General features: G+C 41.9%; 1 protein-coding gene across 3 annotated transcripts in view; it reads right to left on the bottom strand.

Annotated features, from left to right (window-relative positions):
• LOC108929380 (disks large-associated protein 2-like) overlaps nucleotides 1-27836 on the bottom strand; it is a 116782-nt gene that overhangs the window by 52329 nt on the left and 36617 nt on the right. For all 3 annotated transcript variants that reach the window (XM_018743869.2, XM_018743870.2, XM_018743868.2), the window contains one exon: nucleotides 7861-8993. In XM_018743869.2, the coding sequence (XP_018599385.2) occupies nucleotides 7861-8993 (1133 nt within the window). The remainder of the gene's footprint in view (nucleotides 1-7860; nucleotides 8994-27836) is intronic.

Below are 27836 nucleotides of genomic sequence, written 5' to 3'. Positions count from 1 at the left end.
ATGGAATAAGTACCAGGGGTAATTAGATGACTTGATGGCGTTGACTTACTATGGTGACTATAGCTGCACACACGATTTTCATTACATTTACACTGGCATTTATTCATTTGGCAGATGCTTTTCTCCAAGGCAACATGAAACCTAGAGTATACAAAATAACATTCTACAGCAAAGAGTTTTAGATACAACCATGATTATCAAAGTAGAACTAATTTGTCTGACACCACCAATTTGTGGGTATGCATTCCTCAAGCAGCTGCAGACTGAAGTGGAACTCATCAACACAACAGAGCAATTTCATACACATGTTAACACATACACACAAAAAGGGCAATTTAGATTTCCCACTTCCCATGTGTACTGACGGAGATCACCTGCAGGAACATGGGGAGAACATGCAAACTTCACACACACTGAGCAGGGATTTAATCTATGTCCATTTATGCAGCCCAGAAGCTGGGAAGCACTAGACTCAGAACAATGCGTTACAACGTGCAAGGTGCCGGAGACAACTGCAAAGGGTATTGCTGACAAGAGGCTTCAGGCTATGACAAACGAAGCAGCCCATTTTCTAGCAGCTTGATGCACAACAAATGAACACAGAGGATCCAGCATGTAAGGCAGGAATTGAGGGAATTGTGAACTCAGTTCAGGGTGGTAAATAAGGAGGAAAGAATAGCACTGGAGGAGTTGACATGCATTCTTAGGCAGAGACTTATGCCTCTACAGATGGCTTCTGGTGATAGCAAAAGATTGGCAGTTCAAGGTTGATTTAGGAAGGCAACTTAGGTTTCCATTCACTCTGGAAGAGGTATCCCTGAGACCAGACATTGTGCTGCTGTCGGAAGCCTCTACACAAGTCACCTTGTTGTCACCTTGCCAGAGTTCGTTGAGAAGAATGGATGGAAGAGGTTAATGAAAGAAAAATTCGAAGGTGCAAGGAACTGATACAATGGTGCTGATGAAAAGGCCGGACAGCAAAGCTATTAAAGTAGGCTGCAAGAGTTTTGCTCAAAAGTCTTTGTATAGGGCCATTAGTATTTTGGGTATCACAGGCAGTCAGGAGGAGAAAGAAGGCTATAGTTACTGAGGCTGCGGAAGAGACAGTTACATGGCTGTGGATCAGGAATCGAGGGATTAACGTAGTGCTACCTGGATGCTGGAGTCTCATCAAACCTGGTTAGATCACTTGAGCATGCAGTCTGATGCTGAAAGATCCAAAACTTCCAGTCACAACAGGTTACACCACTGACATGTCCAGGTGCATCTCAAGATGTATGATATAAATAAAAGGTAACATTGAGACAATAAGCAAGCCTCCATGCCTGCTGTCAACCATTCTGCCACCACTTGCAAAAATACCAGCTGTTATACTGAAAGATATAATGATTGTAATTATGTAAGCATTACAGGTCCTTTCAGAGAAAATTATGAAGCTCAGGTAAAAGTTAGCTTGAGAGAACCACTGATAATGTTGGAGGGTAAAATCTAATGAGGGGAGGGTAGTTCCAAATGTTCAGTTCATAACCAGGAAAATTCTAAACATAAAAAATGGGAAAAATGGGAAAAGCAGAGAAAAAATGCCACTTTGTATATTACTGTGTCTAGTGTTGCACACACACACTCATTGTCTGAACCGCTTGCCCTATACAGGGGTCGCGGGGAGCCAGAGCCTGGCGCGGCAACACAGGAGGGGGAGGGGACACACCCAGGACAGGACACCAGTCCTTTACAAGGCACTCCAAGTGGGACTTGAACCCCACACCCACGGGAGAGCTGGACCCAGGCCAACACACTGCACCACTGTGCCACCACACCCCCTACCTTGTGTTGCAATGAGTTTTCATTTGTTTTATCAAAGATCCTTTGATTTTGATTTTTAAATAGATTTATAGATTTGTCACACAAAATTTCATTGTATTGCATACAATAACAATAAAGTATCTTATTTTTTGCTTGATATTTTGAATGTTTGATTTAATTAATGATTAATGGATTACGGATTTGCTTTTTAGAAGTCAGTCCTTGCCATCCATAAGAGCAGGGCCTGTTTCCTACTGTTAAGCTCCCTCCTAATTACAGAGGCATCAGTTTCAATATGAGCTGGGGAGAAACTGTCCCTTTGTCCCTCCAATCACTCACTTTTATAACTGTGAACACCAGGAGTGTCACAGCTCTTCCCGATAATTTTCTGTAACGTTTTCCGACTGCTAGGAGAAGAAATGAAGTGACTGATGGTTTGTTTTGCTTCCCTAAAGGAAGATGTCACCTCCTTTGCCTTGTTCAATGCTCTCTTTTTCTACAGTATCACATCACATAACAAAACAAAGTATTGCTGCAACTGCTGAGGCTGAAGCATGCCGGTGTAGCCCAGCTGGACTGAAGTGTGCTGAGACAAGTTAGCGAGGACTGAGGTTGTAGAATCTTTCCACAAATCCATTTTCCCTCTTGGCTACAGCTATATAGGAAGTGAAAGCAGAGAAGGAAGAAAGTTTCCCTTCCAGCATCACATGGAGTGTTTTTTTTTCCCCATTGACATCCTCTGTTTCCTGATATATTTGCCTCCTGTACACATCAGTGAGCATCACCCACCTTTCTCACCCCATTGGCAACTTCAAGGCAGGTGAGAAGGCATCCCTAAGAACAGCAATGGCCAAATTGCCCCAGGCCATCAGAGAGGCAAAGCACGCACACGGCCAGAGAATCCACAACCATTTCCATGACATGGCAGTGAGGAAAACCATCCCACCTCCCAATAACCAGGTGCTGTGTCTTACTACGGCCAATGTGAGGAAAACTCTACGTAGAGTCAACCCACGGAAGGCTGCTGGACCAGACAACATTTCTGGCAGAGTGCTCAGAGGATGTGCAGACCAGCTGGCAGATGTTCTCACTGACATCTTCATCTCCCTGAGCAGCACTGTTGTTCCAACGTGCTTCAAGGCCACCGCCATCGTCCCTGTGCCAAAGAACTCTTCAGTGTCCTGCTTCAATGACTACCTTCCCATCGCACTTACACCCATCATCATGAAGTGCTTTGAGAGGCTCATCATGAACCACATCAAGATCCTGCTGCACCCTCACTGAACCCCCTGCAGTTTGCATATCATCCCAAGCGCTCAACAGACAACACCACCGCCCTCCATCTAGCCCTCACACATCTGGACAAAAAGGACACGTACATTTGAATGCTGTTCATAGACTTCAGTTCAGCATTCAATACAATCATCTCTCAGCACCTGATTGGAAAGCTGAGTCTGCTAGACCTAAATACCTCCCTCTGCAAGTGGATCCTAGTCTTCCTAATTGAGAGCCCTCAGTCATGCTGGATCAGGAACAGCATCTGCAACACCACCACACTGAGCACTGGCGCCCTCCAGGGCTGTGCGCTCAGTCCACTGCTGTTCACGCTGCTGACTCACAGCTGTGTAGCAATGCATAGCTCAAACTACATTATCAAGTTCACCGATGACACGACCGTGGTGAGTCTCATCAGCAAGAATGATGAGTCAGCTTACAAAGAGGAGGTGCAGCGGTTAACGGACTGGTGCAAAGCCAACAACCTGTCCCTCAATGTGGACAAAACAAAAGAGATGGTTGTTGACTTCAGGAGAGTATGGAATTACCACTCTCCGCTGAACATTGACGGCTCCTCCTTGGAGATTTTCTTGGTGTTCATCTGGCGGAGAACCTCACTTGGTCCTTCAACACCAGCTCCATAGCCAAGAAAGCCCAGCAGCGTCTCTACTTTCTGCGTAGGTTGAGAAAGGCCCATCTCCCACTCCCCCATCCTCAAGACATTCTACAAAGGGACTCTCGATAGCATCTTGTGCAGCTGCATCACTGCCTGGTTTGGTAATTGGACCATTTCAGATCGCAAGACCTTGCAGAGGATAGTGAGAACAGCTGAGAAGATCATCAGGGTCTTTCTTCCCTCCATCAAAGATATTTGCACCACACGCTCCATCTGCAAAGCCACCAGCATTGTATATGGCCCCACGCACCCCTCACACAAACTCTTCACCTCCTGCCATCTGGTACTGAAGCATTCGGGCTCTCATGGCTAGACTGTGTAACAGTTTCTTCCCCCAAGCCATCAGACTCTTCAGTACCCAGGGACTGGACAGACACTGGAATTATTGCCGTGTTTTAGTAATTATTGTTTTGTTTTAGTAATTGCTGTAATGTCCAGCACTGTTTGCACAAGTCTTGCACACGTCTACTTTATGCAGTCTGTGTCAGCAACTCTATATTATTTTACGTAGCACCATGGTCCTGGAGGAATGCTGTTACAACTATATTTACATCTACATTTATTCATTTAGCAGACGCTTTTCTCCAAAGCGATGTACATCTCAGCGAAAATAAAAATTTGTGCATTACATTAGGAGAAAGAGACAGTTGCAGACATGTGATTCTTAAGTAAACCTAGTTTATTACTTTCCACTTGATGCACCGATGTTTATCGCTCACGTTGGTGCATAAAACACAGGATACATGAATCCTGATAACCTTCCTACAATTTTTTCTTTCTTTTTAAGGTAAACAAACATTCACATACAATACAGGAGTAGCAGCTGTGTAAAGGCTTATCTGGGGATGATCATAAAATTATTATTTATGAACATTTAGACTGTACATGAGCTGGAGAGAGCTTGGGTGAAGCGAGTCCGGAAAAGGTGAGTTTTCAGATCCTTCTTGAATGTAGACAGAGTTTCTGCAGTTTTGAGTGAGAGGGGAAGGTCGATCCACCGCAACGGAGCCAGAACCGAGAACCTCCTTGCTATACTTTTCGTGTGCGGGACCACCAAGCGAGCAAAAGTAGACAAGCGAAGGGGGCTGCTTGGGGTGTAGCAGTTGATCAAGTCTTGTAAATAGCTGGGAGCAGTTCTATTGATGCATTTGTAGGCAATAACCAGGGTCTTGAATTTGATCTGGGCAGCTATAGGAAGCCAATGTGGAGAAATGAGTAGAGGAGGTACATGGGAATGTTTTGGCAAGTCAAACACAACTTGTGCAGCAGCATGTTTTGTTTTCTTTCTCTGTTTTGTTTCACTGTGTACTGTAGCAGCTGTATATGGTTGAAATGACAATAAAGCCTCACTTGACTCTTGAATTTGATCCTCTAATAAAAAGAAATTCATCTCCAAGTATATTAATCTTTAACATGTCATATCTTAGGGCTATGGCTAAATCCCATTTGAGTGTGTAATGTTTTTCTTTTTCTCTGGTGCAATTGTGACAGGAATATCAAATCTTGATGTTAACTCAATGAGAGGAATTTCTATTTCAGTTTGTTTGTGTAGAAATGTGTTCTGTGAAAAGGTGAAGGGACCATAGTTTATGGATGATCACAAAGATTTGAGAAAGAGACCTAAGATCTGTTGCAAAACTGTATGCATTTTGTGTCATGGAATCAAGTTTAGAAATGCTTTAAATTTTGAGATAAGGCAATTATTTTATCTTTGTTCTCAGACATCCATCTTGGAAAGTCAAAATGTAAATCAGCTGGCTTCCATATTGAACAAAAATGCTACAAACTACCTAACAGCTATTTGTCTCTGTACTTGTCTCTGTCACATGAGGGTAGAAAAGTAATGCAATTCAGTGGAACTGAATTAATAAGGTTTAAAGGCAGCAGTAATGTTTATTTTTCTCAGTTATATTGCACCTGGGAGTCTCTAATGCAGAAGTTAATAAGCCTCACACATTGTGCTTGTTAGGGCTGTCAGAATTCACCAGTTAGTGTACTACCAAAGAGTGTGTCTTAGTATCCCTAGTTTTTTAACATCAACATAACTCTGGTGGAGTTAAGAGCCGCCCCACCCCCCCAATTCAATTTTATGACCTATAGTTTGCCATACAGCCAAGGATCAAACAACTGCTGAATCCCAAGCTAGTAATCAGCCGTATTTTCACGTATTAATTTTGTTGATGGTTTTCTCTAAAGCAACTTAGAGTGTTAACCTTCCTACAATTATTTCCCAATTTATACACCTGGGTAATTTTTTACTGGCGCAATTTAGGAAAAGTACCTTGCTCAAGGGTACTACAGCTGGAGGTGAGATCTGAACCTACAACCTTAGGGTGAAAAAACAGCAACGCTAACCACCACACTACCAGCTGCACTAAAGAACCATAGCAAAAATTGGTCAGCTGTTGCATAAGATAATAATTTTAGGCCTGTTGTTGGTGAACATGTTCCGATCAGGTTGTGTTAGACAGAACCAAAGTTAGGACACCTCCGGTGACCCAAAGCAAAAAAAGAATGAATTTCAGTTTTTATCTTAAAAGCAAAGGTTTGTAACAATTTTTGTAAACAGAGAAACACACAGGTTGACTTTGTCCTTGACAGTTAATTTATCACTATTATAATGGTGTGTGATTCTGTAAGATATTGTCCCAAAAAACCCTCCCACAGACAGAACAGCTGGGCACTAAAGATCCATTACCCTCACCTTTCTCCTCCCATTCACCTTCAACTTCGAAAAGGAAGGACATTGCACTCATGAAGATACCACAGAATGAAACATGATATTTTATTATGCAATTCCTTTATCAAAATCCTTATAAAATGTTTAAGCAACTAGTACCACAGTTTGTGCTAAAGGACAGAAAGAAGCTCTCAGAGGACTGAAGTATTTGCCAGCCCCTTCCAGCCCTGTTTTCACTCCTTCACTGTGCTATGAGCATTACCTGTGGCATTTGAATCAGGTTGCTGACTCCAGCACTGCGGCACCAAGGAAGCCGCTGTAATTATGACTCATTAGCATAACTGCTTTCACTAAGGGCCAAGAGCAAAGGCCGGAGTCACTAGCTGCTACGATGCTGCTCATCTCGATGCTGATGTTAAAGTGCTGTTCCTACCTATATTTATGGATATGCATGTAACAATAATATCAGGCAACAATTTGTCCCTCATCCTATCAGACACACCTCATAATCCTGTCAGGCCGGAGTTCATAACATTTAGCGCTGTGTTTTGTTCTTTACGGGTATCTGTAGTATATTTCTTAGTATTACATTTTCTAACCGAAGGCAGAATGGCTTTGCATTATTGGCTTATCTAGAGAAAATTTCCAAAAGACTATCTTAGATTTAAAAAAAAAAAAAAGATTAAAATGAATATAAGCTCAAATATGCAATACATGCCTGATTTCACATACACAGGTACTGGTTATATATTGCATTTACATACAGTACATGTACATGTATTTAGAGGAAAGCAGAAAAATAGCACATTCACTTCCCCCAGATACCAGATATGTCTGCGATTCCTTTCTGAAATATAAATCTCATCTCCAAAAATGTGTGACCATCACACAATTGATAAAACTGACTAAAAATAGACTGGAAAGTGAAAGCTCTATTTTCAGCAGTCTATGCTGGCTGCTGTTTCGGTGTATATTTAGATGTCTTCTTCAGAAATGCATTAACATTCAGTTTTTGAAGATTTAAAGGTATACTGTTTACATTGTAAAAAAGTATTGGTAATTTGAATCCAGTATTCTCTATTTTAGGGGCAACGAGTGCCTTCCTGAAAAGTATTTTAACCCAGAAACACATTTTAAGCGGGTCTACTGTCACCTGTCCTTATATGTTCAGATGTGAATTATATCTGCTTCATGCCATAGCTTTTCTCACCTTTGTATAGTTTTCGTCCTTCCTCTTGTATAATCTCAGGCACAATTTATCAATTATTACACTGTGTTTCGATATCACACATTATTACAGTAGAAAGGACTGGCAAGCAGTAGATAAAGCACATTTGTGTACTGCACATTTATTAAAAAAAAAAAAAGAGAGAGAAAGAATAAAAAGAGAATTATCAGGTAATCCAAAGAAAGAGGTCAAACTCACCTGCAGGTAATGACAAGGCCTCAGAGATGGTTTCAGGTCCTGGTGCATCATGGGTTTCTCCAGGTTCAGGGAGGACTTGCGGTAAGCCTCCTTGGCCTGGCTGACTGTCAGTGTGGACCAGGAGCTGCGTTTCATGAACTTGCCCTCTGGAGCCATGGCTAGGCTCTCGCAGGCTGAGCACTTGACATCATTGTTGCTCCTGGAGGTCTTGAGCGTGAGGTCTCCAAAGTGGCCCTGCATGGACTCGGGGTAGCAGTGGCCAACGTGTTCGGCGTGGTGGCGACTCATGACGCTGGGAGTCCGGTAGGTGCTGTCGCTGTCCAGATTGTCATCTGAGCTCCACCAGCCTCCGACACCTGAGCGGTGCTTGCGCTCCTTGCTCTTGCTTCTCTTACTTCCATGCTTGGAGTGGTGGCTGTGGTGGTGGCCACTGCTGCCTGTGTCCCCCTTGGTGCCATTCATCTTGGAGGAGCCCTCGAGTGAGTGGGACTTGGTGAACAGCTTCTGCACGGAGTGGACCAGGTGGCGGATACGGCCAGGGCTCTCACTGCGTTGTTCCGTGGTGGTTGTGGTGGATGTACGCTGGTACTGTAATGTGTGGAAGCCATCACGGTGCAGTGGCATCTGTTTCTCAAACTGGTCCAGCAGGTTGGCGGGGATGCGGTTGGGCTTGGTGGCGGAGGCGGCAGAATGGTGGGTGGCTGCTGTGGCCATGGCAGCCATGGCGGCACAGTCATCTCGGGTGGCTGTATCGTAGTATTGGGAGCTATAGTGCATTCTTGGGAAAGTGCTGCTAGAGACATGCTCACTACCGCCTCCGCCAGTTGGCACTACGGCAGGCATCATCATGCAGTCGGAGTGGATGGAGCTGCGGGGTGAGTAACGGTGGTGGTAGTCGATGGGGCAGCTCTCCGTGGGGCTCAGAAGGTAAGAGTGGCGGGAGTCGGGGACATGGTGGAGGTGGTGCTCGTGGGAATGCTCGCACTCGGCCAGGCCGCAGGTGTGGACGGAGGGGATCTGGTGCTGTGCGCGGCCGCCGGATAAGCCCTTCATGTTCCTGGATAAAGAGGGATATCTGTCTTCATCGAAGTGCCCAGACAGGGACCATAGATACGGCTGGAGATACGGCTGGTCTGTCAAAAACAGAGAGATGAAGACGCAAAATTTCAGCATTTTTTCACAGTGAAAGCAATAATCTCAAAACATTTCAGAGCACTAAAAAACAACCACGAAGAAGCAACATTAATAAAGAGACATCAATATCAGACAACAAGACAACCAAGCAAACACAGCTTAATATTGTTGTATACGGTCAAAATCCTCACACACAAAAAAACAACCCCTTTGTTTTCAATATAAACTATTTAATCGTTATCAATTTCAGTTTCAATATGTGATTCATTGTATGGTCATGCAAATTCAGACTTCCCAGCAGAGCAGATTTCAATACTACAGTCTCTACAGCAAGGACCCCTGTATTGCACATCCATAAATCATAGGTCCTTACAATTTAAGCCCACAGTAAAAGCCATAGTGAACACCATAGGAATACATAGTGAAAGTGTCCACAGTGAAAGTATTTACTGTGAGGGTCCCCACAGTGTAGGTCTACACAGAATAAATGTACATATTATATGTCTTTACAGTGTGAGACTAAAAAGTATAGGACTTCACAGTCAGAGTCTCAATAGTACATGTTTTAATAGTGTGCCAGGTCTACAGCACAGATTTTTATACTATTAAGTGCCACAGCACAGATGTTCACACTGCAGGTTCCCACAGTACAGGTCCCACAGTTTAAGAGCAGAGAAGCTGCTAAACCCTTAAATCTATGGCTCCCTGTGCATCTTTTTATTTGGCCCTCTGGAGGAATTTGTTTGCTCACAAGACAGGCACACAAACAAAGGAGGAATGCTTTACTTCTGCTCGGCCTTAAGGCAACCTGTTCTCAGTGTGTTTCACACTTCACTGATTCTTAGCATTTGTAAGACTAGTTCAGATATTAAATACCACCTCATTAAAGATAAAAGGAAAGCTATTTGTGAGATGGACTTTTTGCCATTCACATAAATTTTCACTCAATTAAGTTTTTTCTCCTAAATCTGGTGTGTGCATTGGGCACATGGGTGAGCAGCACTGATAAAACCAGGTATAATCTCCAATACCAGGAATTTCCAGAGTTGCTCAAGGTAATGATCCACCCCATAAAAATGACAGATACTGTTCATGTACTGTTTGTTCGATGCAATACAACTCTTCCAGATTCTTCAGCCTGGGCACACTGCTCTGAACAATTTAATGAACACAGCTAGCTGATGATAAGCCTTATAAAGTTTACAGAACATGCATTGTGAAAAGTTCTGGCTCTGCAATGGACAGTAAGGGTGGCACAGTAGGTAGTGCTGCTGCCTCACAGTGCCTGGGTGATGTGAGAGGATGGGGGTTTGATCCCTGCTCGGTCTGTGTGGAGTCTCCATGTTATCCCTGTGTCTGTGTGGGTTTCCTCTGGGTGCTCTGGTTTCCTCCTACCATTCAAAGACATGCTGTTTGGGTTCCCCCATAGTGTGTGAGTGACACAGAGAGAGTGTGTTTCATTGATTTATGTATGGATGAGTGACCCATTGTAAGTAGTGTATCTAGCAGTGTAAGTCACCTTGGTGAATAGGGTGTGTGGGCTGATAACACTACATAGTATCCATTGGAAGTTGCTTCAAAGAAAAGTGTCTCATAAATAAATGTAAGGAGGAAAGGTCTTTTCTCTGCATAAAGACCTTTTACAAAGTATGTCTGTTTATTTATTTATTTATTTAACTATAGATCCAATGTGGAGAGAAAGTTTTGTTGGTTTGCAAAATAAAAAAGATGCAATCAATACTTAAGCACAACTGAACCACAGAAACAGTAATAATTGAAAATTTGAAGAATGAAAATGTCCACAGAAGGACACTTTCTTTGATGTGACGGTCTCTGTTGCAGCTGAGCAGTCCGTGCTTTAGTGGAGTGGTGCAAATTTACCTGTATAACATTCCGTTCTTGGCACGAGCTTCTATACACAGACCAGCATTAAAAGATTTTACAACCAATAAATCTGTACAATTTAACCGTTTAAAATGCTGGCATTGTTTAATACTTTCATATTACTGCAACCTTTCAGCAAAATCACCTGGCAACTTAACTCTATAGCTCTTTGTGCTGCCTAGGTTCTACGTCAACATACAACTACACATTTGGCTGGTATGCCACATCTGTCTGTCGCCCTTTTGCTTCAAAGGAGAATTAAAGTTTTATATTTTAAGGTATGGCTAAAAGGGTAGCGTGCAGCTGCATCCATTTGCTTACATGGCCCTTGGCTCTCCTAAAGGTGCCAGTTCCACTGGGCGGTCTGGGTTTGTCTGAGTATGACTGTGAATACAATAGAACCCCCTCCAACACCAAACTGCCGAGGACTGTCATTTAGAGTGGTGTCCTGTGGTGCCACACAATTGCTGCATGACAGCACAAGATCATCCAAAGCTCAACCTAAGTTCAGACAAGGGGAGTTTTTTGCCTCCACGTCTCTGCGAGGGATGACTGCATCTGATCCCTTTAGTCAAAGGGGAAGAAATGCACAAGATGTGGGATGTGAATCAGGATGCATGACACCAGTATGAGCTTCCACTTCGTCTTCATGAGGAACCCAGCAAGACAAGTAGTTTTGTTTTTCTGTCTGCAGCACATTATTCCAAAGATGAGCTATTTTCTTGTGAATAGGATTACAACAGTCTAATCTAGACAGTGGATACGGAAAAACAGTGGCTGATGGCCATTTTTCATTTATCTTGCAAGCTAATTTTCTAGTTTCTAGTATAAACAAAAATACATCAGTGCAGTTCACTTCATTCCTCACTTAACAGTAAAATAAAATACTCTCATCCCTTCTTATTTGGTATCCCAGTATCTGGAGCTATAAGTATAATGTCACTAATATTATTCATTCTATGTTAAAGGGTTACACTACTTTCTTCATATGATATTAGGTAAAATTTAGTGATTTTGGGTGAATCTGTTATAGGCTTGGAACAAATATGATTTTTTTCACATAAAAATTAATTGAATAAGTAATTTAATTATTAAATTTTTCAATATTCGGCCTATTTTCAAAAACAAAGGATTTGCTAATGGGGAATAAGTGTAAAATGAAAAACAACTGACATAGCTACCAATGGCAGACTCACAAGAAGCTTTTCAATATGGTTTACATCCTGGGCTCATTGTAACTCTAGGTTTCTGTATTTTATTTACTGTATATCTGTTTGTATATATTATACAATATATCATAGAATATGCTTTTATTACATTACCGTTACTTTTAGGCAGAGGCTTAACATGGATGAAAATAAAATGTTTCAGAAATTAGCTGTAAAAACAGGAATAGTACTATAATGTAGAAGGTGATAGAGAAGAGCAACAAAGGCTCCCACTAAATCTGCAGTGTAAAAAAATATAGCCATGCTCATACCATATACCCATTTTCCATCCTGATCCCCATTTATGCTGCTGAATCCTGTGAGAAAAAAATAGCATTATAGTGCACTGAAAACTGGAAGCCTGGAGGAGAACAGAAAATAAGTGATCTATTACAGATGCTTTTTGTAACTGTGTTTATGACCCCTTACAAAGAGCTTCTAATCTTTCTTTTCTGATTCAGCTCTATTGACAGGTAGGCTGGGTCGGGGTGTGCAACAGATCATTGTCATTGTTTTATGTCCTTGAAAGGTCCAGATGACAGTTCTTCCTCTTCTGCATTATGGCCCCAAGTAAAGACTGTATGGAAAGTTTCTCATTCTCCAAAAAGTATCTATGTATCTGTTGACTTGGCTTGTGAGTAACACAGAAGTCAGTTCTCTGCTTTCCTATAGTGATTTTCTAATACAGTTGATATATCGCAGGGGTTAGGCCCCCCGCGATGTGGATAAACCACGTAAAATTTTCATCCAGCTTGGGGGTGCAGCTTGGGGCTCACAGCACCTGCCCACCCCCCCACCCCCAAAGATAATTTTGGAGATTTGACTAGTTCTAGGATGTTTTTAAGGCTATTCGGGATGGGTATTTGGGGGGGCACAGTGCCGCAACGGGTTTGGTTGGGTCCCGCTCTATGGCGGTCTAGGGTTTGAGTCCTGCTTGGGACGCCTTGCAATGGACTGGTGTCCCGTCCTGGGTGTGTCCCCTCCCCCTCCAGCCTTACGCCCTGTGTTGCTAGGTTAGGCTCTGGTTTGCTGCAACCCCGCTCGTGATAAGCAGTTTCAGCTAGTGGGTGTATTTTCATCATTATATATTCTTCAAACTTCTGCAGTGTGTTTCTAATTTCTACTTTATTTGTATTGCCTTACTTATATTATCGCTTCTATCAGTCTGTATTACGGACAGTCGAAAAAGCATTTCACTGCATGTCGTACTAAGTATGATTGTGTATGCGACAAATAAACTTGAACTTGAACTTTTCAAATGATGTTTGAAACAGGGCCAAGCTTTTCAGTAATTTGTTTCAGTTACTGTCATATTGCAATCCTACTGTAGTCCCACCAGCTACCTTTTTCAGGATTTTTCTCTGACTGCTTTGCCTTTTGTTTCTTCTGATGCTTTCACCATAATGGTAAAATAGCATTTTTATATGTTACTGTAACCCTAATAAAACAACATACTGGGTTGTGTCAAGTTTTTATTTTTTTAGTCTTATATTCAGAAGAAATCCTTCTATACATGCAATAGTGTGACTAAAATGGCACTGCAGCTTGGCATGTTACATCTTCAAAAGACACTGCATGATACATTCAGAATGCTAAGCTTCAGCATCAGTATTCCTAAGTATTGTTGCTTGATCTTGCTGCATGCAGAGAAGATGGAGATAAACTAAGGAACTTGTCTTTCTCAAAAAAAAAAAAAAAAACAAGATAAAAACTGACAGGTAAGCAGAGCAATCCTTTCTTAAAGCTCTTGTAAGGAAAACATGACTTTGCTGAAAATGAAAAAGGCAATGGTGCAGTTAAGGACAACAACTAACAGATTCCAAGCTTAAGTTCCATGTAGGACCCTGCTGTAGCACGTATGAGCATGGTTTTTATGGTATTTTATATATTTTTCTATTTTTGTTATGGTATTAATCTGAAGTGTGTCAGTGAAATATTCAGCTTTATTAATGATTGAAATTATTGTTCTGGATGAAAGCCTTGGCTAATGAAAGAAATAACAAAATTTTATTAGAATATCGCTTAGGTTTCCTGAAGTACAACACTGCATTAAATGCAATTATAAGGACCTGTATATCAAGGAGTAAAAGTGACAAAATCAGCAGTCCTTTGAAAGTACTCTAATCAAATGACTAATTCATGCCAAAATTCGATCACATTTTCAGGAAACAGCAAACATAGCCTAAGCACAGACCTCAACTAAAACCTAATTCAGGCATTTGAAAAGAACTAAGCTTTCAGTCTAAACCAATTAAAAAAGAGTGGAGGACATTGGCAGGAGATTCATCAGGGCTCACACTTCTCTGTATTTAAACAGAAAAGCACCATCTTCCCATGAATCCTTTCAATAAACTGATTTCCCTCATAAATAAGGGCTGAGCCCACTCAAATTTCACATTGAAACAGATTAGGGGATAATGGCATACATTCCTTATTCCCATGCCATAAATACCTTCCAAAATGGAAAAACTAAAAATATCGCACATACAAAAACAGTACAATACACTTCCACAGGAAACCTCCATTGTGAATATTTTACCTATTACATAACGTTGAGAACAGCTAGCACAGTTTATCAAAAGAACCCAAAATAAAACATGCAGTTGTCATGGTAACAAATGACGAAAACTCTGAATATGGTTTTCAAGGCAGTTAAGGTCTAGGAGAATCCATATTATTTCATAATTGCAAAGACGAGTTTTCCCACCATTGTGGATTCTACTATCATTTCCTTCGGACTACCTTAATCCACTGATTTATAGTACATCACACACACTTTCTAAACCGCTTGTCCCATACAGGGTCATGGGGAGCCAGAGCCTAACCTGGCAACACAGGGCGCAAGGCTGGAGGGGGAAGGGACACACCTAGGAGGGGATGCCAGTCTGTCGCAAGGCACCCCAAGGGGGACTCAAACCCCAGACCCACTGGAGAGCAGGACCCGGTCCAACCCACTGCGCCACCACGCCCCCCTTATAGTATATCCTATAACAAGTATTGACAATCATAATGCAATCTTCTTGTGTTTTGAACACAAACAGTTTTAACGGTGAGATGTAGAAGTGCCATTTTATATATGAAGTTGTTTATATTTCCCCATTTAAAGTAAGACAACATATAATCAATTGCAAGTTAAATATTTCCTGCAAAAGTTTGTACCATCATGTTTATTTTTTACATTGTAGCTCTTGGCAAGTGGATAGGATAGCCCTACTAAAGAGGTGGACAGCTGGTAGCATAGTGGTCTGCGCTAGTCCCTTTAGACCCAAAGGTTACGGGTTCAAAGGCCAGCTGTAGTATCCTTGAGCAAGGTCCTTACCCTAAATTGCTCTAGTAAAATCACCCAGCTGTACAACTAGGTAAAGAATTGTAAGCATGTAATAATGGTGATCTTAACATTGTAAATCACTTTGGAGAAAAGTGTCAGCTGAATGAGTAAATGGAAAAAAAATATATTTATTTTCAGTTTGTCATATGTTTAACTACGGTTGGGGTTATTCGGATCTTCGGTTAGCTAATAGATGAAAACGCAGCTATTGCTTAAGTAGTTAGTTGAAATTATTTTTTTAATTAATTAATTTTGGTAAGAAATGGATGTGCACTTAAAATGTAAGATGCACTAAAAACTCAGGTGGCCAAAACGTATTTGCTCAGTTGCTCAGTTGCAGGTCATGCTGCACACTGACTTATTTCCAGCCCCATCTGACTGATTCATTTCCCCTGCAGCTGAAACACAGATTCAGTTGCCTGCTGATCGCCACATTTCTAGCTGATACTGGCTTACATTCAGAGAAACTCAAAAACTTAGTCCCAGTTGGGACCCCACTGCAGGATACCCACTCTGGTAAGAATCTGGATTTTAGCTTCACAATCAGTCAAGTCATCAAACATGTCACCATGTAGACAAGCATCAGTCACAAATGAATAACTTGATGTTACTGAGAAAAAGAGAAATTTAAAGTGGGTTTTGGTTAGTGTTCGAGTGTGTACACGAGACACACAAACTGTTTGAAATCGCTTGTCCTGGCGAACCGGAGCCTAACTCAGCAACACAGGGCGTAAGGCTGGAGGGGGAGGGACACACCCTGAACGGGACACCAGTTCACCACAAGGCACCTCAACCAAGACTCAAACCCTAGACCCGCCAGAGAGGTGGACCCAGCCAAGCCCAGTGGACCACTGTGCTCCCCTGCATGTGACACAGCAAGTACATAAACATAGATTAAATTATCTATGTCATCTACATCAGACCCAGGGCTGAATGGCTCCAGGACCAATCAATATACAGCAATCCATATTTCTCTGCACATCCGTATGGCAAACAAAGACAAGTGATCACACAGGGACTTGCTGGTTAGATGCCAGCCTTGGCAAAAGTTAAGTCAGTTTCTCAAGAACATTACAGAAAATCAGCACAGTTCACTCCGTCCATCAGCCTTAGTTCTTCCTCTGCATTCACATCTTTCCTTCCTTCTTCCTGCGTTCCTGTCATTATAACATACCTCTCTGTCTGTTTCAGAAACGGACACAAAATGCGGGCAATGCAGTACGAGAAAGGCTTTGTGGTTTCCAAGGAAACAGAATGTGCCAGAGTGAAAATAGGAGTCACACAGTCATACACATAAACACACACAAACGTATTTCAGGCATTTACAGTGTGCAGAGTACAATAGCCGTCATACAGATGTATATTTTCCAGGAGATTTTCAAGAATTGACTAATATTCAATATGAAAAAAACCTATGATCAATTATTTTGGTACTTTACATATTACATTACATGAAGAATTAATGAAGTACAAGAACTTGAAGCATGCTGGTTTGACATATTTTGAGAAGATTTCATACTTTAACCTTTACTATTGTAGTGTTCAGGGGGGTGCGGTGGCGCAGTGGGTTGGACCGCAGTCCTACTCTCTGGTGGGTCTGGGGTTCGAGTCCCGCTTGGGGTGCCTTGCGACGGACTGGCGTCCCGTCCTGGGTGCGTCCCCTTCCCCCTCCGGCCTTACGCCCTGTGTTGCCGGGTAGGCTCCGGTTCCCCGTGACCCCGTAAGGGACGAGCGGTTCTGAAAATGTGTGTGTGTGTGTGTGTGTGTGTGTGTTCAATCTTAAGGTAAAATAAAAACAATTAAAACTAGGTAATGATTAATCAAGGCACTAATAGTGTATTATATGAAAAACGCCATGAACTGGTTTCACTTGATGGCCAGTTTAACACCCCTAAGTTTTTCTTGATGTAACATATAAGAGCTGGATTTGAACAGTTGTTTAACAGCAACAGTTAAACGCTCCATGTTTGACTGTATGAAATTAATGAGAATCCTTTCACTCCTCAGCCATTCCCAAAACTATACCTGAAAAGAGTGTCATGAAAAGATGACAACCATCCATCCAGCTGTTTCCACGTTCCTGTGAGATGAGTTATTGTGTAGCAAGTAAATAAAACTATACAAAAATGAAGCTGCACAGAGAGAATTTTTTAAGGAGTTCCAGTGCGCCCGAAGGCCGATAAATGGGAGATTTGTGTGTTCTTTACATTACCTCTGATGGGCGACTGATAGACAGAACTGAGCTTATCACATCACAAAATGAGCCAGAATGTAAGACACAGAGGTGTGCAATCTTTTGCCCTGCCACCATTCCTCCATCAGACAAACAAGTAGACGTTGCCGAATTATCATCGCAAAGATCCGCCACAGAGGCCTGCTGTCCTGTCTAGTTAATGATGGTGCTGCCAGCGGAGGACATAACGGGATGGTTCCTGGGAACAGCCACCTCCGCAGCCTGGGCCTTAACAGTACCTTTGAGCAAGGAACTCTGCCATCATCATCCAGAGAAACTTCTTTGTAAATACAAGAGCAGCCAAACGAGTGGGATGTGCTGCTTCCTGACTGCTGTGGAACAGGGTATTTTCTCAGAAAAGATAAAAATAACAGACACAATATCTAAAGAAAAGTACATACCTACGGATAGATGTAAGGCAAACTCTAATGATGAAAACCTGGCATTCGTGATTCATGGATGACTAGGATCTGAATTTATATTTACCATTCAAATAAATTCATTCACGCTTCAGGCGACTTGATGTGTTCTCATACCTCAGAGGAAGAAACAAACTTCATGCCTTGTCATATTTGTGAAACAAAAGAAAAGGTAAAAACAAACAAAAGCATTTTCACTGACTGATTTTTAAATTCACAGTGCCAGAATTTTTTGCAAATGTATTTAAAATTAAAGTGAAATCGCTCATTTTTATAATTATTGTATTCTTATTGCACAATACTCCTTGTACAATACAATGTAATACTAATATTGTATTCTTCTGTGAGATGTACATCGCTTTGGAGAAAAGCATCTGCTAAATGAATAAATGTAAATGTAAATGTAAGAATTCAGACTCTTCACTGACAGTTCAAAATGAGTTCAAATGCATCTTATTTCTTTTGATCGTCTTTGACTAGTCTCTAGAACTTGATTGCAGTCCACTTGTGGCAAATTCACTGGATTGGACATGAATTACAATGGCACATACCCATCTACAATGCATGGTGGAGTAGAAATTAAGCCCTGTAAGTCCAATAAACCCTCCAGTCTCAGACCTCTGAGATAGGATTGTGTCCATGTACGGATATGGAAGAGAGTAGAAAAAATTGGCAATGCGCTGAAGGTTCTCAGCAGCATGGTGACCTCCATCATAGTCAACTGGAAGAAGTCTGGAACCATCAAGACACTTCCTGCAAGTGGCTGTCCTCCCAAATTTGGTATATGGGAAAGAATGGCCTTGGTCTGGGAAGTGACCATAAATCTAATGGACATTCTAAAAGAGCTGCAGAGTTCCTGTGTACAGATGGGAATGGGAAAACCTTCCAGGACAAACATCTCTGCAGCGCTCTATCAAACAGGTTCCTGTGGTAGAGTGGCAAGATGGAAGCCACTTCTGAACAAACAGTGTATGACACAGCCCATTTTAAGTTTGTCAAATAGCAATGAAAAAATTCTCAGAACATGAGGAAACAAGATTTTCAGGTCAAACGAGACAAATCTTGAATTTTTTAGCCTAAATGCCACACACTATATCTGGCAAAAACCAAGACCCACGCATCACCTGGCTAATACCATTCCTACAGTGAACCATGGTGGTGTTACCATCATGTTGTGGGATGCTTCTCAGGCAAAGGGAGACTGTGCAGGATTGGGGGGAAGATGAATGGAGCCAAATACAGAGAGGACCTTGAAGAAAACCTGCTTCAGAGAACACACAATCTTGGACAAGGGTGAAGATTCATTATTCTGAGGTTATGGGTAAGTTGTTTTAACAACCGTGCTTCCTCCTCTTCATAGAACTGAGGTAGATACAATTAAAAATTTTATTTATTGTCCTTACACTTTTAAATAGTATGCCTGGCTGTCCTGGTGCACAGTGCTCTGTAGCGCCGGCCAGATGGCAAGGGTTCGAAGAGGAAGTGGCCTGGATGTGAGGGGTCTAGAATGATTTTGCTCGCCCTTTTACTGACTCTGGACGAGTGCAGTTCTTGGAGAGCTGGGGGGGATGTGCCGATGATTCTTCCAGCAGTCCGAACTATCCGCTGCAGTCTTCTGATGTCTGACTTCGTAGCTGAGCCGAACCAGACAGTTATAGAGGTGCAGAGGACGGACTCAATGACTGCAGAGTAGAATTGCAGCAGTAGCTCCTGTGGCAGGTTGAACTTCCTCAGCTGATGAAGGAAGTACAACCTCTGCTGGGCCTTCTTCACAATGGAGTCTATGTGGGGCTCCCACTTCAGGTCCTGTGAGATGGTGGTGCCCAGGAACCTGAATGACTCCACTGTTGCCACAGTGCTGTTCATGATGGTGAGTGGGGATAATGCTGAGGTGTTTCTCCTGAAGTCTACGATCATCTCCACTGTTTTGAGCGTGTTCAGCTCCAGGTTGTTGTTTTAAATATATTTGAGCTCCAGAATAATTTTCATTAAGGATTTACTTTGAGGGGGTGCGGTAGTGCAGCAGGTTTGACTGGGTCCTGCTCTCCGGTGGGTCTGGGATTTGAGTCTCGCTTGGGGTGCCTTGTGACGGACTGGCGTCCCGCCCTGGGTGTGTCCCATCCCCCTCCAGCCTTGCGCCCTGTGTTGCTGGGTTAGGATTCGGTTCGCCACGACCCCACCTGGGACAAGCGGGTTCAGACAATGTGTGTGTGTGTGTGATATTTACTTTGATTGGTGAATCAATTCCTAAATCAACTTGATATAAGGAATTCTAAGGGAATTGGGCTTGCAATCCCATGCAAGTTTTCAGCAGTTTAATTGCTAGCTTAGGTGAGTGTACATAAAAGACACTTCTGTTCAGCATTAGAAAGTGCCAAAATATGGGTGGCATGGTGGCACAACAAGTAGTGTTACTGTCTCATCGTGTCTGGGTGGTGCAAGAGGATGTGGGTTCAATCTGTGTGAAGTTTACATGCTCTCCCCATGTCTGTGTGGGTTTCCTCCCACAGTTCAATGACATGCTGTTCATGTTCACCCCTAGTGTGTGAGTGACAGAGAGAGTGTGTGATTTGCTTGTGTATGGATGAGTGACCCACTGTAAGTAGTGTATCTAGCAGTGTAAGTCACCTTGGTGAATAAGGCTTGTGGGCTCATAACACTACACATTTCATTTGAAGTTGCTTTGGAGAGAAGTGTCTCCTATATTAATAAATGTAAGCAAAACTGTGGAGAGGAATTATACTAAAACCTCTGAGAAATCAATTACTATTTTCTGTTTATAGTGAAACTATTAGTTTAAGGGAGTTCCCATTACCAATCAGTTCCTGGTTGATACATGTTAAAGGAAGCCTAGTTCTCACAGCACAACAGTTCATTGTATGTATATATGTGTAGATATATATATATATATATATATATATATATATATATATGTAGATATATGTGTATTATATTATATAGTAGTCTAATAGCCTAATAGTATACTAAGAGAGCTAGGCTTGTTTTCCAGCACCATGGGCTTTTCTTGCTTTTTTATTGAAGTGCATGTTATGTAAATGGAATCCAAGCCAAATACCCTCTGACTGATCCACATCGAGTTGAAATTACAGCTGCTCCGAGGCTGAATCTGCATTCAACCTTTGATTCCCTTCTCCCACCCACTCCCACTGCAGCATTGCCATCCGCAGACGTTGGCTCAGGGTGCTGCACTGCCAGCCACCCATGGTGCTGTCTGTGCATGTGCACTCGCTTTTTCTTTCTTTCTCTCTTTCTCTATCTCTCAAAAGTAGCTCTGAAAATGGGAACAGGCTGCTGCAGACACCCCCAGATAACGCATTGTACAGTTAGTTCTCATCGACTCCCATGATCAGCAATGTTAGTGCTTGGCTGCAGCACAGCAGAAGTGGGGAGATAGCATTAGCAGAGGTTACAGCCGACACATCGCAGTCACTAACTGTGATTTTACACTGATCTGTTTTGATTTGTCCTAAAGATTGTGATCATTTTCTGTTGCCTTGGAGTTGGAAGGGAATGGACTACCAGAAGGCAACATAGCACACATAAAAGACAGTTACAAATACCTGGGGATCCCACTGTCACATAGGAACCACGATGAAGAGGCAAGAGAACAACAGCCAAATACCTCCACAGAGTGAGACAGGTCCTGAAGAGCTAACTCTACGGGAAAAACAAGATTCAAGCAATCAACACCTACGCCCTACCGGTCATCAGGTATCCAGCCTGTACAGCGAGCTGACCAATGCAGGAAATAGAATCTGCCGATATCAGGACCTCTCGACATGTGGAGGATTCCACCAAAAGTCTACTACTCAGAGACTGTACACCAGTCAGAAGGAAGGGGCTGGGCCTAGTGAGTGTCAAGGCCACTATCCTGGATGAAACACAGAACATCCATAAATACATGAGAAAAATGGCTCTTGGGGATGACCTGCTAAGAGAATGCCTCAGACTGCACCAGACAGGGCAGATGGTTAAAGAACCAACGGAAGTTACATGGCAGGACAAGCCCCTCCATGGAACGTACCATCGGCAGATAGCAGAGGTGGCTGACATGCAGAAATCATACCAGTGTCTGGAAAGGGCTGCACTGAAGGACAGCACTGAGGCACTAATCTTTGTTGCACTGGAGCAGGCTCAAAACAACAGATCAAAAGCAACAGGGGTCTAGCATATCAGGCAGGACACAAGGTGCACACTCAAAAATGGGGCAAAAAGGCCCCAGAGGCAATCCGACACCTAGTGGCAGAGTGTGAAATGCAGATGGGAACACACACACACACTGAACAACACAACCAAGTGGCTGGGATAGTGTACAGGAATATCTGCACCAAGTATGGGTTGGAGCTTCCCAGGTCCAGTTGGGACACACCACAGAAAGTGGTTGAGAATGACAGGGCTAAGATCCAGTGGGACTTCCAGATCCAGATTGACAAGCATCTACTGGCAAACCAACCAGACATAGTGCTGATGGGATAAAGAACAGAAGATGGCAGTGCTGATAGATGTAGCAGTCCTGAATGACAGCAACATCAAGAAGAAGAAGTGTGAGAAGCTGAACAAGTACCAGGGGCTGAAGGAGGTACTGGAACGGATCTGGAAAGTGAAAGCCAAAGTAGTCCCAGTGATGGTGAGAGCCCTCAGGGTAGTGACACGCAAGTTGCAAAAGTGGCTCCAACAGATCCCAGGAATAACACCAGAGCTCTCAGTCGAGAAAAGCGCAATACTAGGAAGAGCAAAGATACTGCGCAGAACCCTCAAAATCCCAGGCGAGACTGGAGGGAGGGAACCACTCAGAGAGGCGAGGTGGAATTTATATATATAAGAAAATTATTTTATAAGGAAAAACTATTCGCAGTGAGTCTACACTGGCAGCCAGATCCTACTACCGGTTCCAAATCATAATTTCTCATCTAATGAAGTTCTGGAAGATGTTTTTTTTTTTTTTTCCCCCTCTCACTATCAAACTCACAAATTAATTAAAAGTTCACAAAAGAACTTGGATGCCTGCTTGTCAAGTTATTAGTAATAGGTCACAAGCTGGACTACCACTAAACAGGTCCACAGTGAGTACAGGTTCAGTCTTGAGTTACCGATTGCTGATCTACGTCATCAACTCAGGGAAACAGTTCTTTTACAGCAGGGGAACAGAGTTAGCGTATTTCCACTCCTGAGGGCTGGGGAGACTATCTCAGAACCACTCTCGAGGAATGAGCTAGACACCTGCAGGTCACCAGCCTTCCCATGGTGTTGCAATGGTGGGCCTGTGCTATGTGCTACTGATGACCAGGGGTTTTCATTTAGATACCTTTTGCCACACTATGACGGCCAGCGAGGCCAAGTGACACTGTGAGTCAGCTCCTGCGGAGCAGGTCCTAAAGGGTGTACACAGCACGTAAAACACAGTGAACAGTGACATCATCAGAAGCCATTTTGAGCAATTACTGTAGGACTGACATCCTCCGTTTGGCTCTCTGTATGAAATGCTTGAAACTCATTAGTAGTTTCCATGTAAAACACATCTTAATTTTTAAAAAAAAAAAAAAAGAAGATAAAGTGCATCCATCCTTCACATTACAGGTTTACTTGGTTCCATGAAATCACCCCATTAGGCAAAAATATGTCGCCTAAAGTTAATTAAAATAACAAAGTAAAGGATATTTCTATGCATGAAAATGAATAAATTAACACATTTTATAGTGTATAATATTCTATAGTAAATTGTGTTTTGCAATATTTGTGAGAAAAAAAATATTTGTCAATGCAATTGTCGTGCTTTTTCTTTTCAATGTATCTGCTTTGGCCTCCGCAGCCTTTCCCAGGGCCTATTGCACTTCCTGTTGAACCTTTTTAGAGGACAATATCATAATTTGGTTTTTTGAATGTTTATGATCAGCAAAATCACCACCACCATTAGTAAAACACCAGCAAAAGAATTAAAATTTAACTTAATTAGCATGCTGGAAGAAGTAGGACATTATTGTGATAACATGGCTATGCTAGTGTTAAATAATTATGTAGATCTTATGAAACAAAAACTGAGTAAAAAATTTCGGCGAAATCCTCAAGCAAATTGTTTTGTACCGAGTGAATGACATTAATGTTTTAGTCCCTATCGCCTTGTCAGTGTATGAGAGTAAATGAGTGTGTTTGTGAATGAATACCTTGTGTGTAACAGTAATGAGACCTGCTCTTATTATAGTGATTCCAATGGCAACCCCAGAGACCACCATAAAAAACATATCTGTTGTGTGAGAGACGTTATTTCCGCTGCTTCGGACACATTTTGCCGCGTTTGTCAACTTGAACTCCGGATGAAGCTGTCACAACAGAATCCTGCTTGACGCAGACTGGGGGACACTGTGGAAGGGGAGTTTCAGCATCACTCATTGTGACAAACTCCCTCCCCTCCCATCCAACAAGATGCACTGCAGATGTAATATCATCTGACTCTTTATCAAAGGGTAATACAAGCAAAGTTATAATATATAAAATATACACAAACTACTATAATATTTGTGACATGTAATTCATACTTCACTGTTATGAAATATTTGTTCTCAAGCTTTATTTAGTAAAATATGTGGTCACATCATCGTAAAGTCTGTATCACAGGTGGTGAAGCTTGGTTTTCAGACGCTGCAGAGGATGTTGGCGTTTGCGCCAGCTGAACTCTTAATTACTCAGCCTGGACTGGGATTTTGATCCAACACATTGCATGATCCAAATAAGACTAATTGCGACGCTTAGTTGAAGACTCACTGTTGTGATGGAGTTATCAGCCTGCGTCACCATGTCCTGGAGACACAGCAAATGCAGGATGGCAACACTCCCTAGCAACAGTGTTCAGGACTGGGTTTGAACCTCTGAACAACCAACTGTTCACGAGCGTGAACTCTAAGCCACACGTCTCCTGTTCCCCTTAAAGAAGATCCCACCCCTAAAGGTCTCAGGCAGCTGCATAGGGCTAATTTGCAATTGTCTTTTGCTTGCATGTTTCATTTATTTATTATTTTTAATTTTTTTTCCACCAGTTGATTAACCAGCTAAAATCTGTCTAATCTTAATAATTAAGAACAGCTATCATACTGCTGGCTATGCAGTATAATCAGCAATTAGCATGTAACTCTTCAATGAACTAAATTACAATGTAAAATGTAATCAAATCTGAACACTTTGAATCTCATTAATTATGTAAAAAGGGAATTGTTGATCAAAGCTTAAGTTAAGCCCTACAGTGTAGCTTTAAAAATATATTTGTGAAAAAACTGCTCCTGATTGAAATGTATTTTTAGGAGGTTATTCAGATGCTTAATTTGCATATAGTCCACACCTAAATGCTTAGTGCCATCAGCTGAACGATCAAGACGTCAACTGTAGTCCATTAACTGTGGCTTTGAACGGTGCTTAGTAATGACACGATTTGTAACAAATATATAGATTGTTGAGGTTATAAGTCTGTTTGCAAGTCTGTGTCATTCAATACTACCTGTATTTTAGATTGAGATTTAAAAAAATTTTAAGAAAATCTACTTCTGTTCGCCAGCAAAATTTGAAAAGGAGACTCGACAAGAGGCCTTTTCTGGCATTAGTGTGTGACATGTTTTTAAGGATCCCCTGTTGTTTAAACAGGAAGAGTCTGAGGTGCAATCACACTGTACCACGGCTCTGGGAGAAGCCAAGTCCGCTGCCCAGCGTGATCGAGCTGTGATGTCACTCCTCCAAAAAAAAAAAAAGCGTGGGTATCTCACTTTCTGAGAACAGACCAACTTGCCTCACCCTGAATCAGAACGCGATCAGAAGGTGTCAACGCATCTCCATGGAAACTGCTTTTTATAGAGAAGGACGTGGATGCTGGAAAGTTGCTCTGACTGAAAATTGATGTTTTGCAACTAGATTCGCAGCCAAGTACCTTTCATCAAACAGCGATTGCCACTCATTTTTCTTTTCTCTGGGGCTCTCAAAATTTTGAAAGGGAACTTTTTTCCTTCTACAAATGTCTTTCCACACAGGCATTACCTGATGGGAAGAGTTAACTGCAAGCGCTGGTGGGGGGGAAAAAATTGCTCGGTCATAAAATGCTCTTGACACATCTATGACCGCTTTCACACTGAAACTAATTTATTCGCTTGGCCTTCCAGGCTTGGCTGCTTCCTACCAACACCGATTTTTCTCTCGCTGTCAATCTCTCGCACGCACACACACAGCACATGCCGGAATGAAGCAGGAAGCCAAATATTTATGCAATTTGTCCGTGCAAATGCAGCGGTACAAGAAGTGTAAACATATGAGAGAAAATTCTGTTTCCTCCGTCACACGACACACACTACATGGCCAAGCTTACACACTGTCCTTCCACCACTTTCTGCTGGTAGCAGCCATTGCAAGGAAACCCATTTGAAAAAACATTAAAATTAGCCAGCGTAAGCGTAATGCTGCAGCTCAGAGGTTTTTAAATACAAAGAGATCAACGCGTAACTGGGCTGGAATTGCAAACTCAGAGCAAGGTTAATTCATAGCTTCTAAATTACTATTTTCAGATAAAATTAAATTATCATTTTTACTGCTTAAATGAAATAAGATGGCATTGTGCTGTGTTTACTAAGGTACTGTCACTGAACAAGGTAATCATTATGAACTGGATCCAAACAGCATTAGTGCGCCTTGCAGAGGAGAAAGTGTTGTCTTGTTATGGCAAAATTGAGACATTTTCTAATATTTTCCCTTGGAGATCATTCCAGGCATTTCAAAAAGAGGGAAAACCAGGCTAACAGCTATTTGTCCACATTCATAACAAAGTTCTGGCTATGCTGGCAGCCCTCAAAATTAAGAATAATAAAGAATTAAATGTGATTTTTTTATTTAATTTTTCAAAATACCATATACTGTACTCTTTTTCTCCTGCTTATGCCATTTTTTTCACTGAATAAGACAGTTTCAATGGAAAATAGCATATAACTGTACATTTGATGTAACTGAATTTATAAACAAAAATTACTTAATATAACTATTCTATTGAATTGACACCATTATATTACTTTCCCAGTTTAGGTTAGAAGGGAATGTTGCATAAGTAAAAATAAAAACAGAATTGGTATTCACATGCAATAAACTATAAATATTGCTTATAACCAGCTCTTCATTTCCAGCCATAACATAAACTGTATTTTACGACACTTCTAAGCATGCATATTTATTATTAATCTGAGATTTATTATGACTGGGAATATAAGTGGAGTCCTCAATCTGCATACAAACATGACTGCCTGATTTATGTTATAGCCAAACCTGCTGTGCCACTGCGCCCCCCCCCCCCCCGCAAAAGAACATCAGATCTTCAATAATTTTCTTATTTGTTGTATTCCTTTATCTAGTCAAGCTTATCCTGTGAGATTGAGGTTAGAATAAAGACACTCACACACTGTCCAAAAATTGCTTCCTTCAGGACGCCTACATGTGTCCAACCTTTTCAATGTCACAAATTAGAATTTGCATCAGAGGGCAGGATTATAGCTTTGAAAATTCTTCCCCAGCACAGCCTCAGACAGACACACTCATATGACTGCTTACACATAAGAGAACACCTTCCTCTTCTGCACATGCATTGCTTTCAGGTACTGTAACAGGCAATCTTCTGTATGGCTTTTTTTGAGAGTATGACTTTTTGCAGAAAGCTAAGGTTCTCATTACTGGCTACACTCAGCCTGTTGAGACACAGGTGTAACACTAATACGTTTGGCATGACAGCAAGA

Source organism: Scleropages formosus, chromosome 1 (genome assembly GCF_900964775.1).
Source record: "Scleropages formosus chromosome 1, fSclFor1.1, whole genome shotgun sequence".
Taxonomy (NCBI): domain Eukaryota; kingdom Metazoa; phylum Chordata; class Actinopteri; order Osteoglossiformes; family Osteoglossidae; genus Scleropages; species Scleropages formosus.
This window is presented reverse-complemented; position numbering and strand designations above follow the sequence as displayed.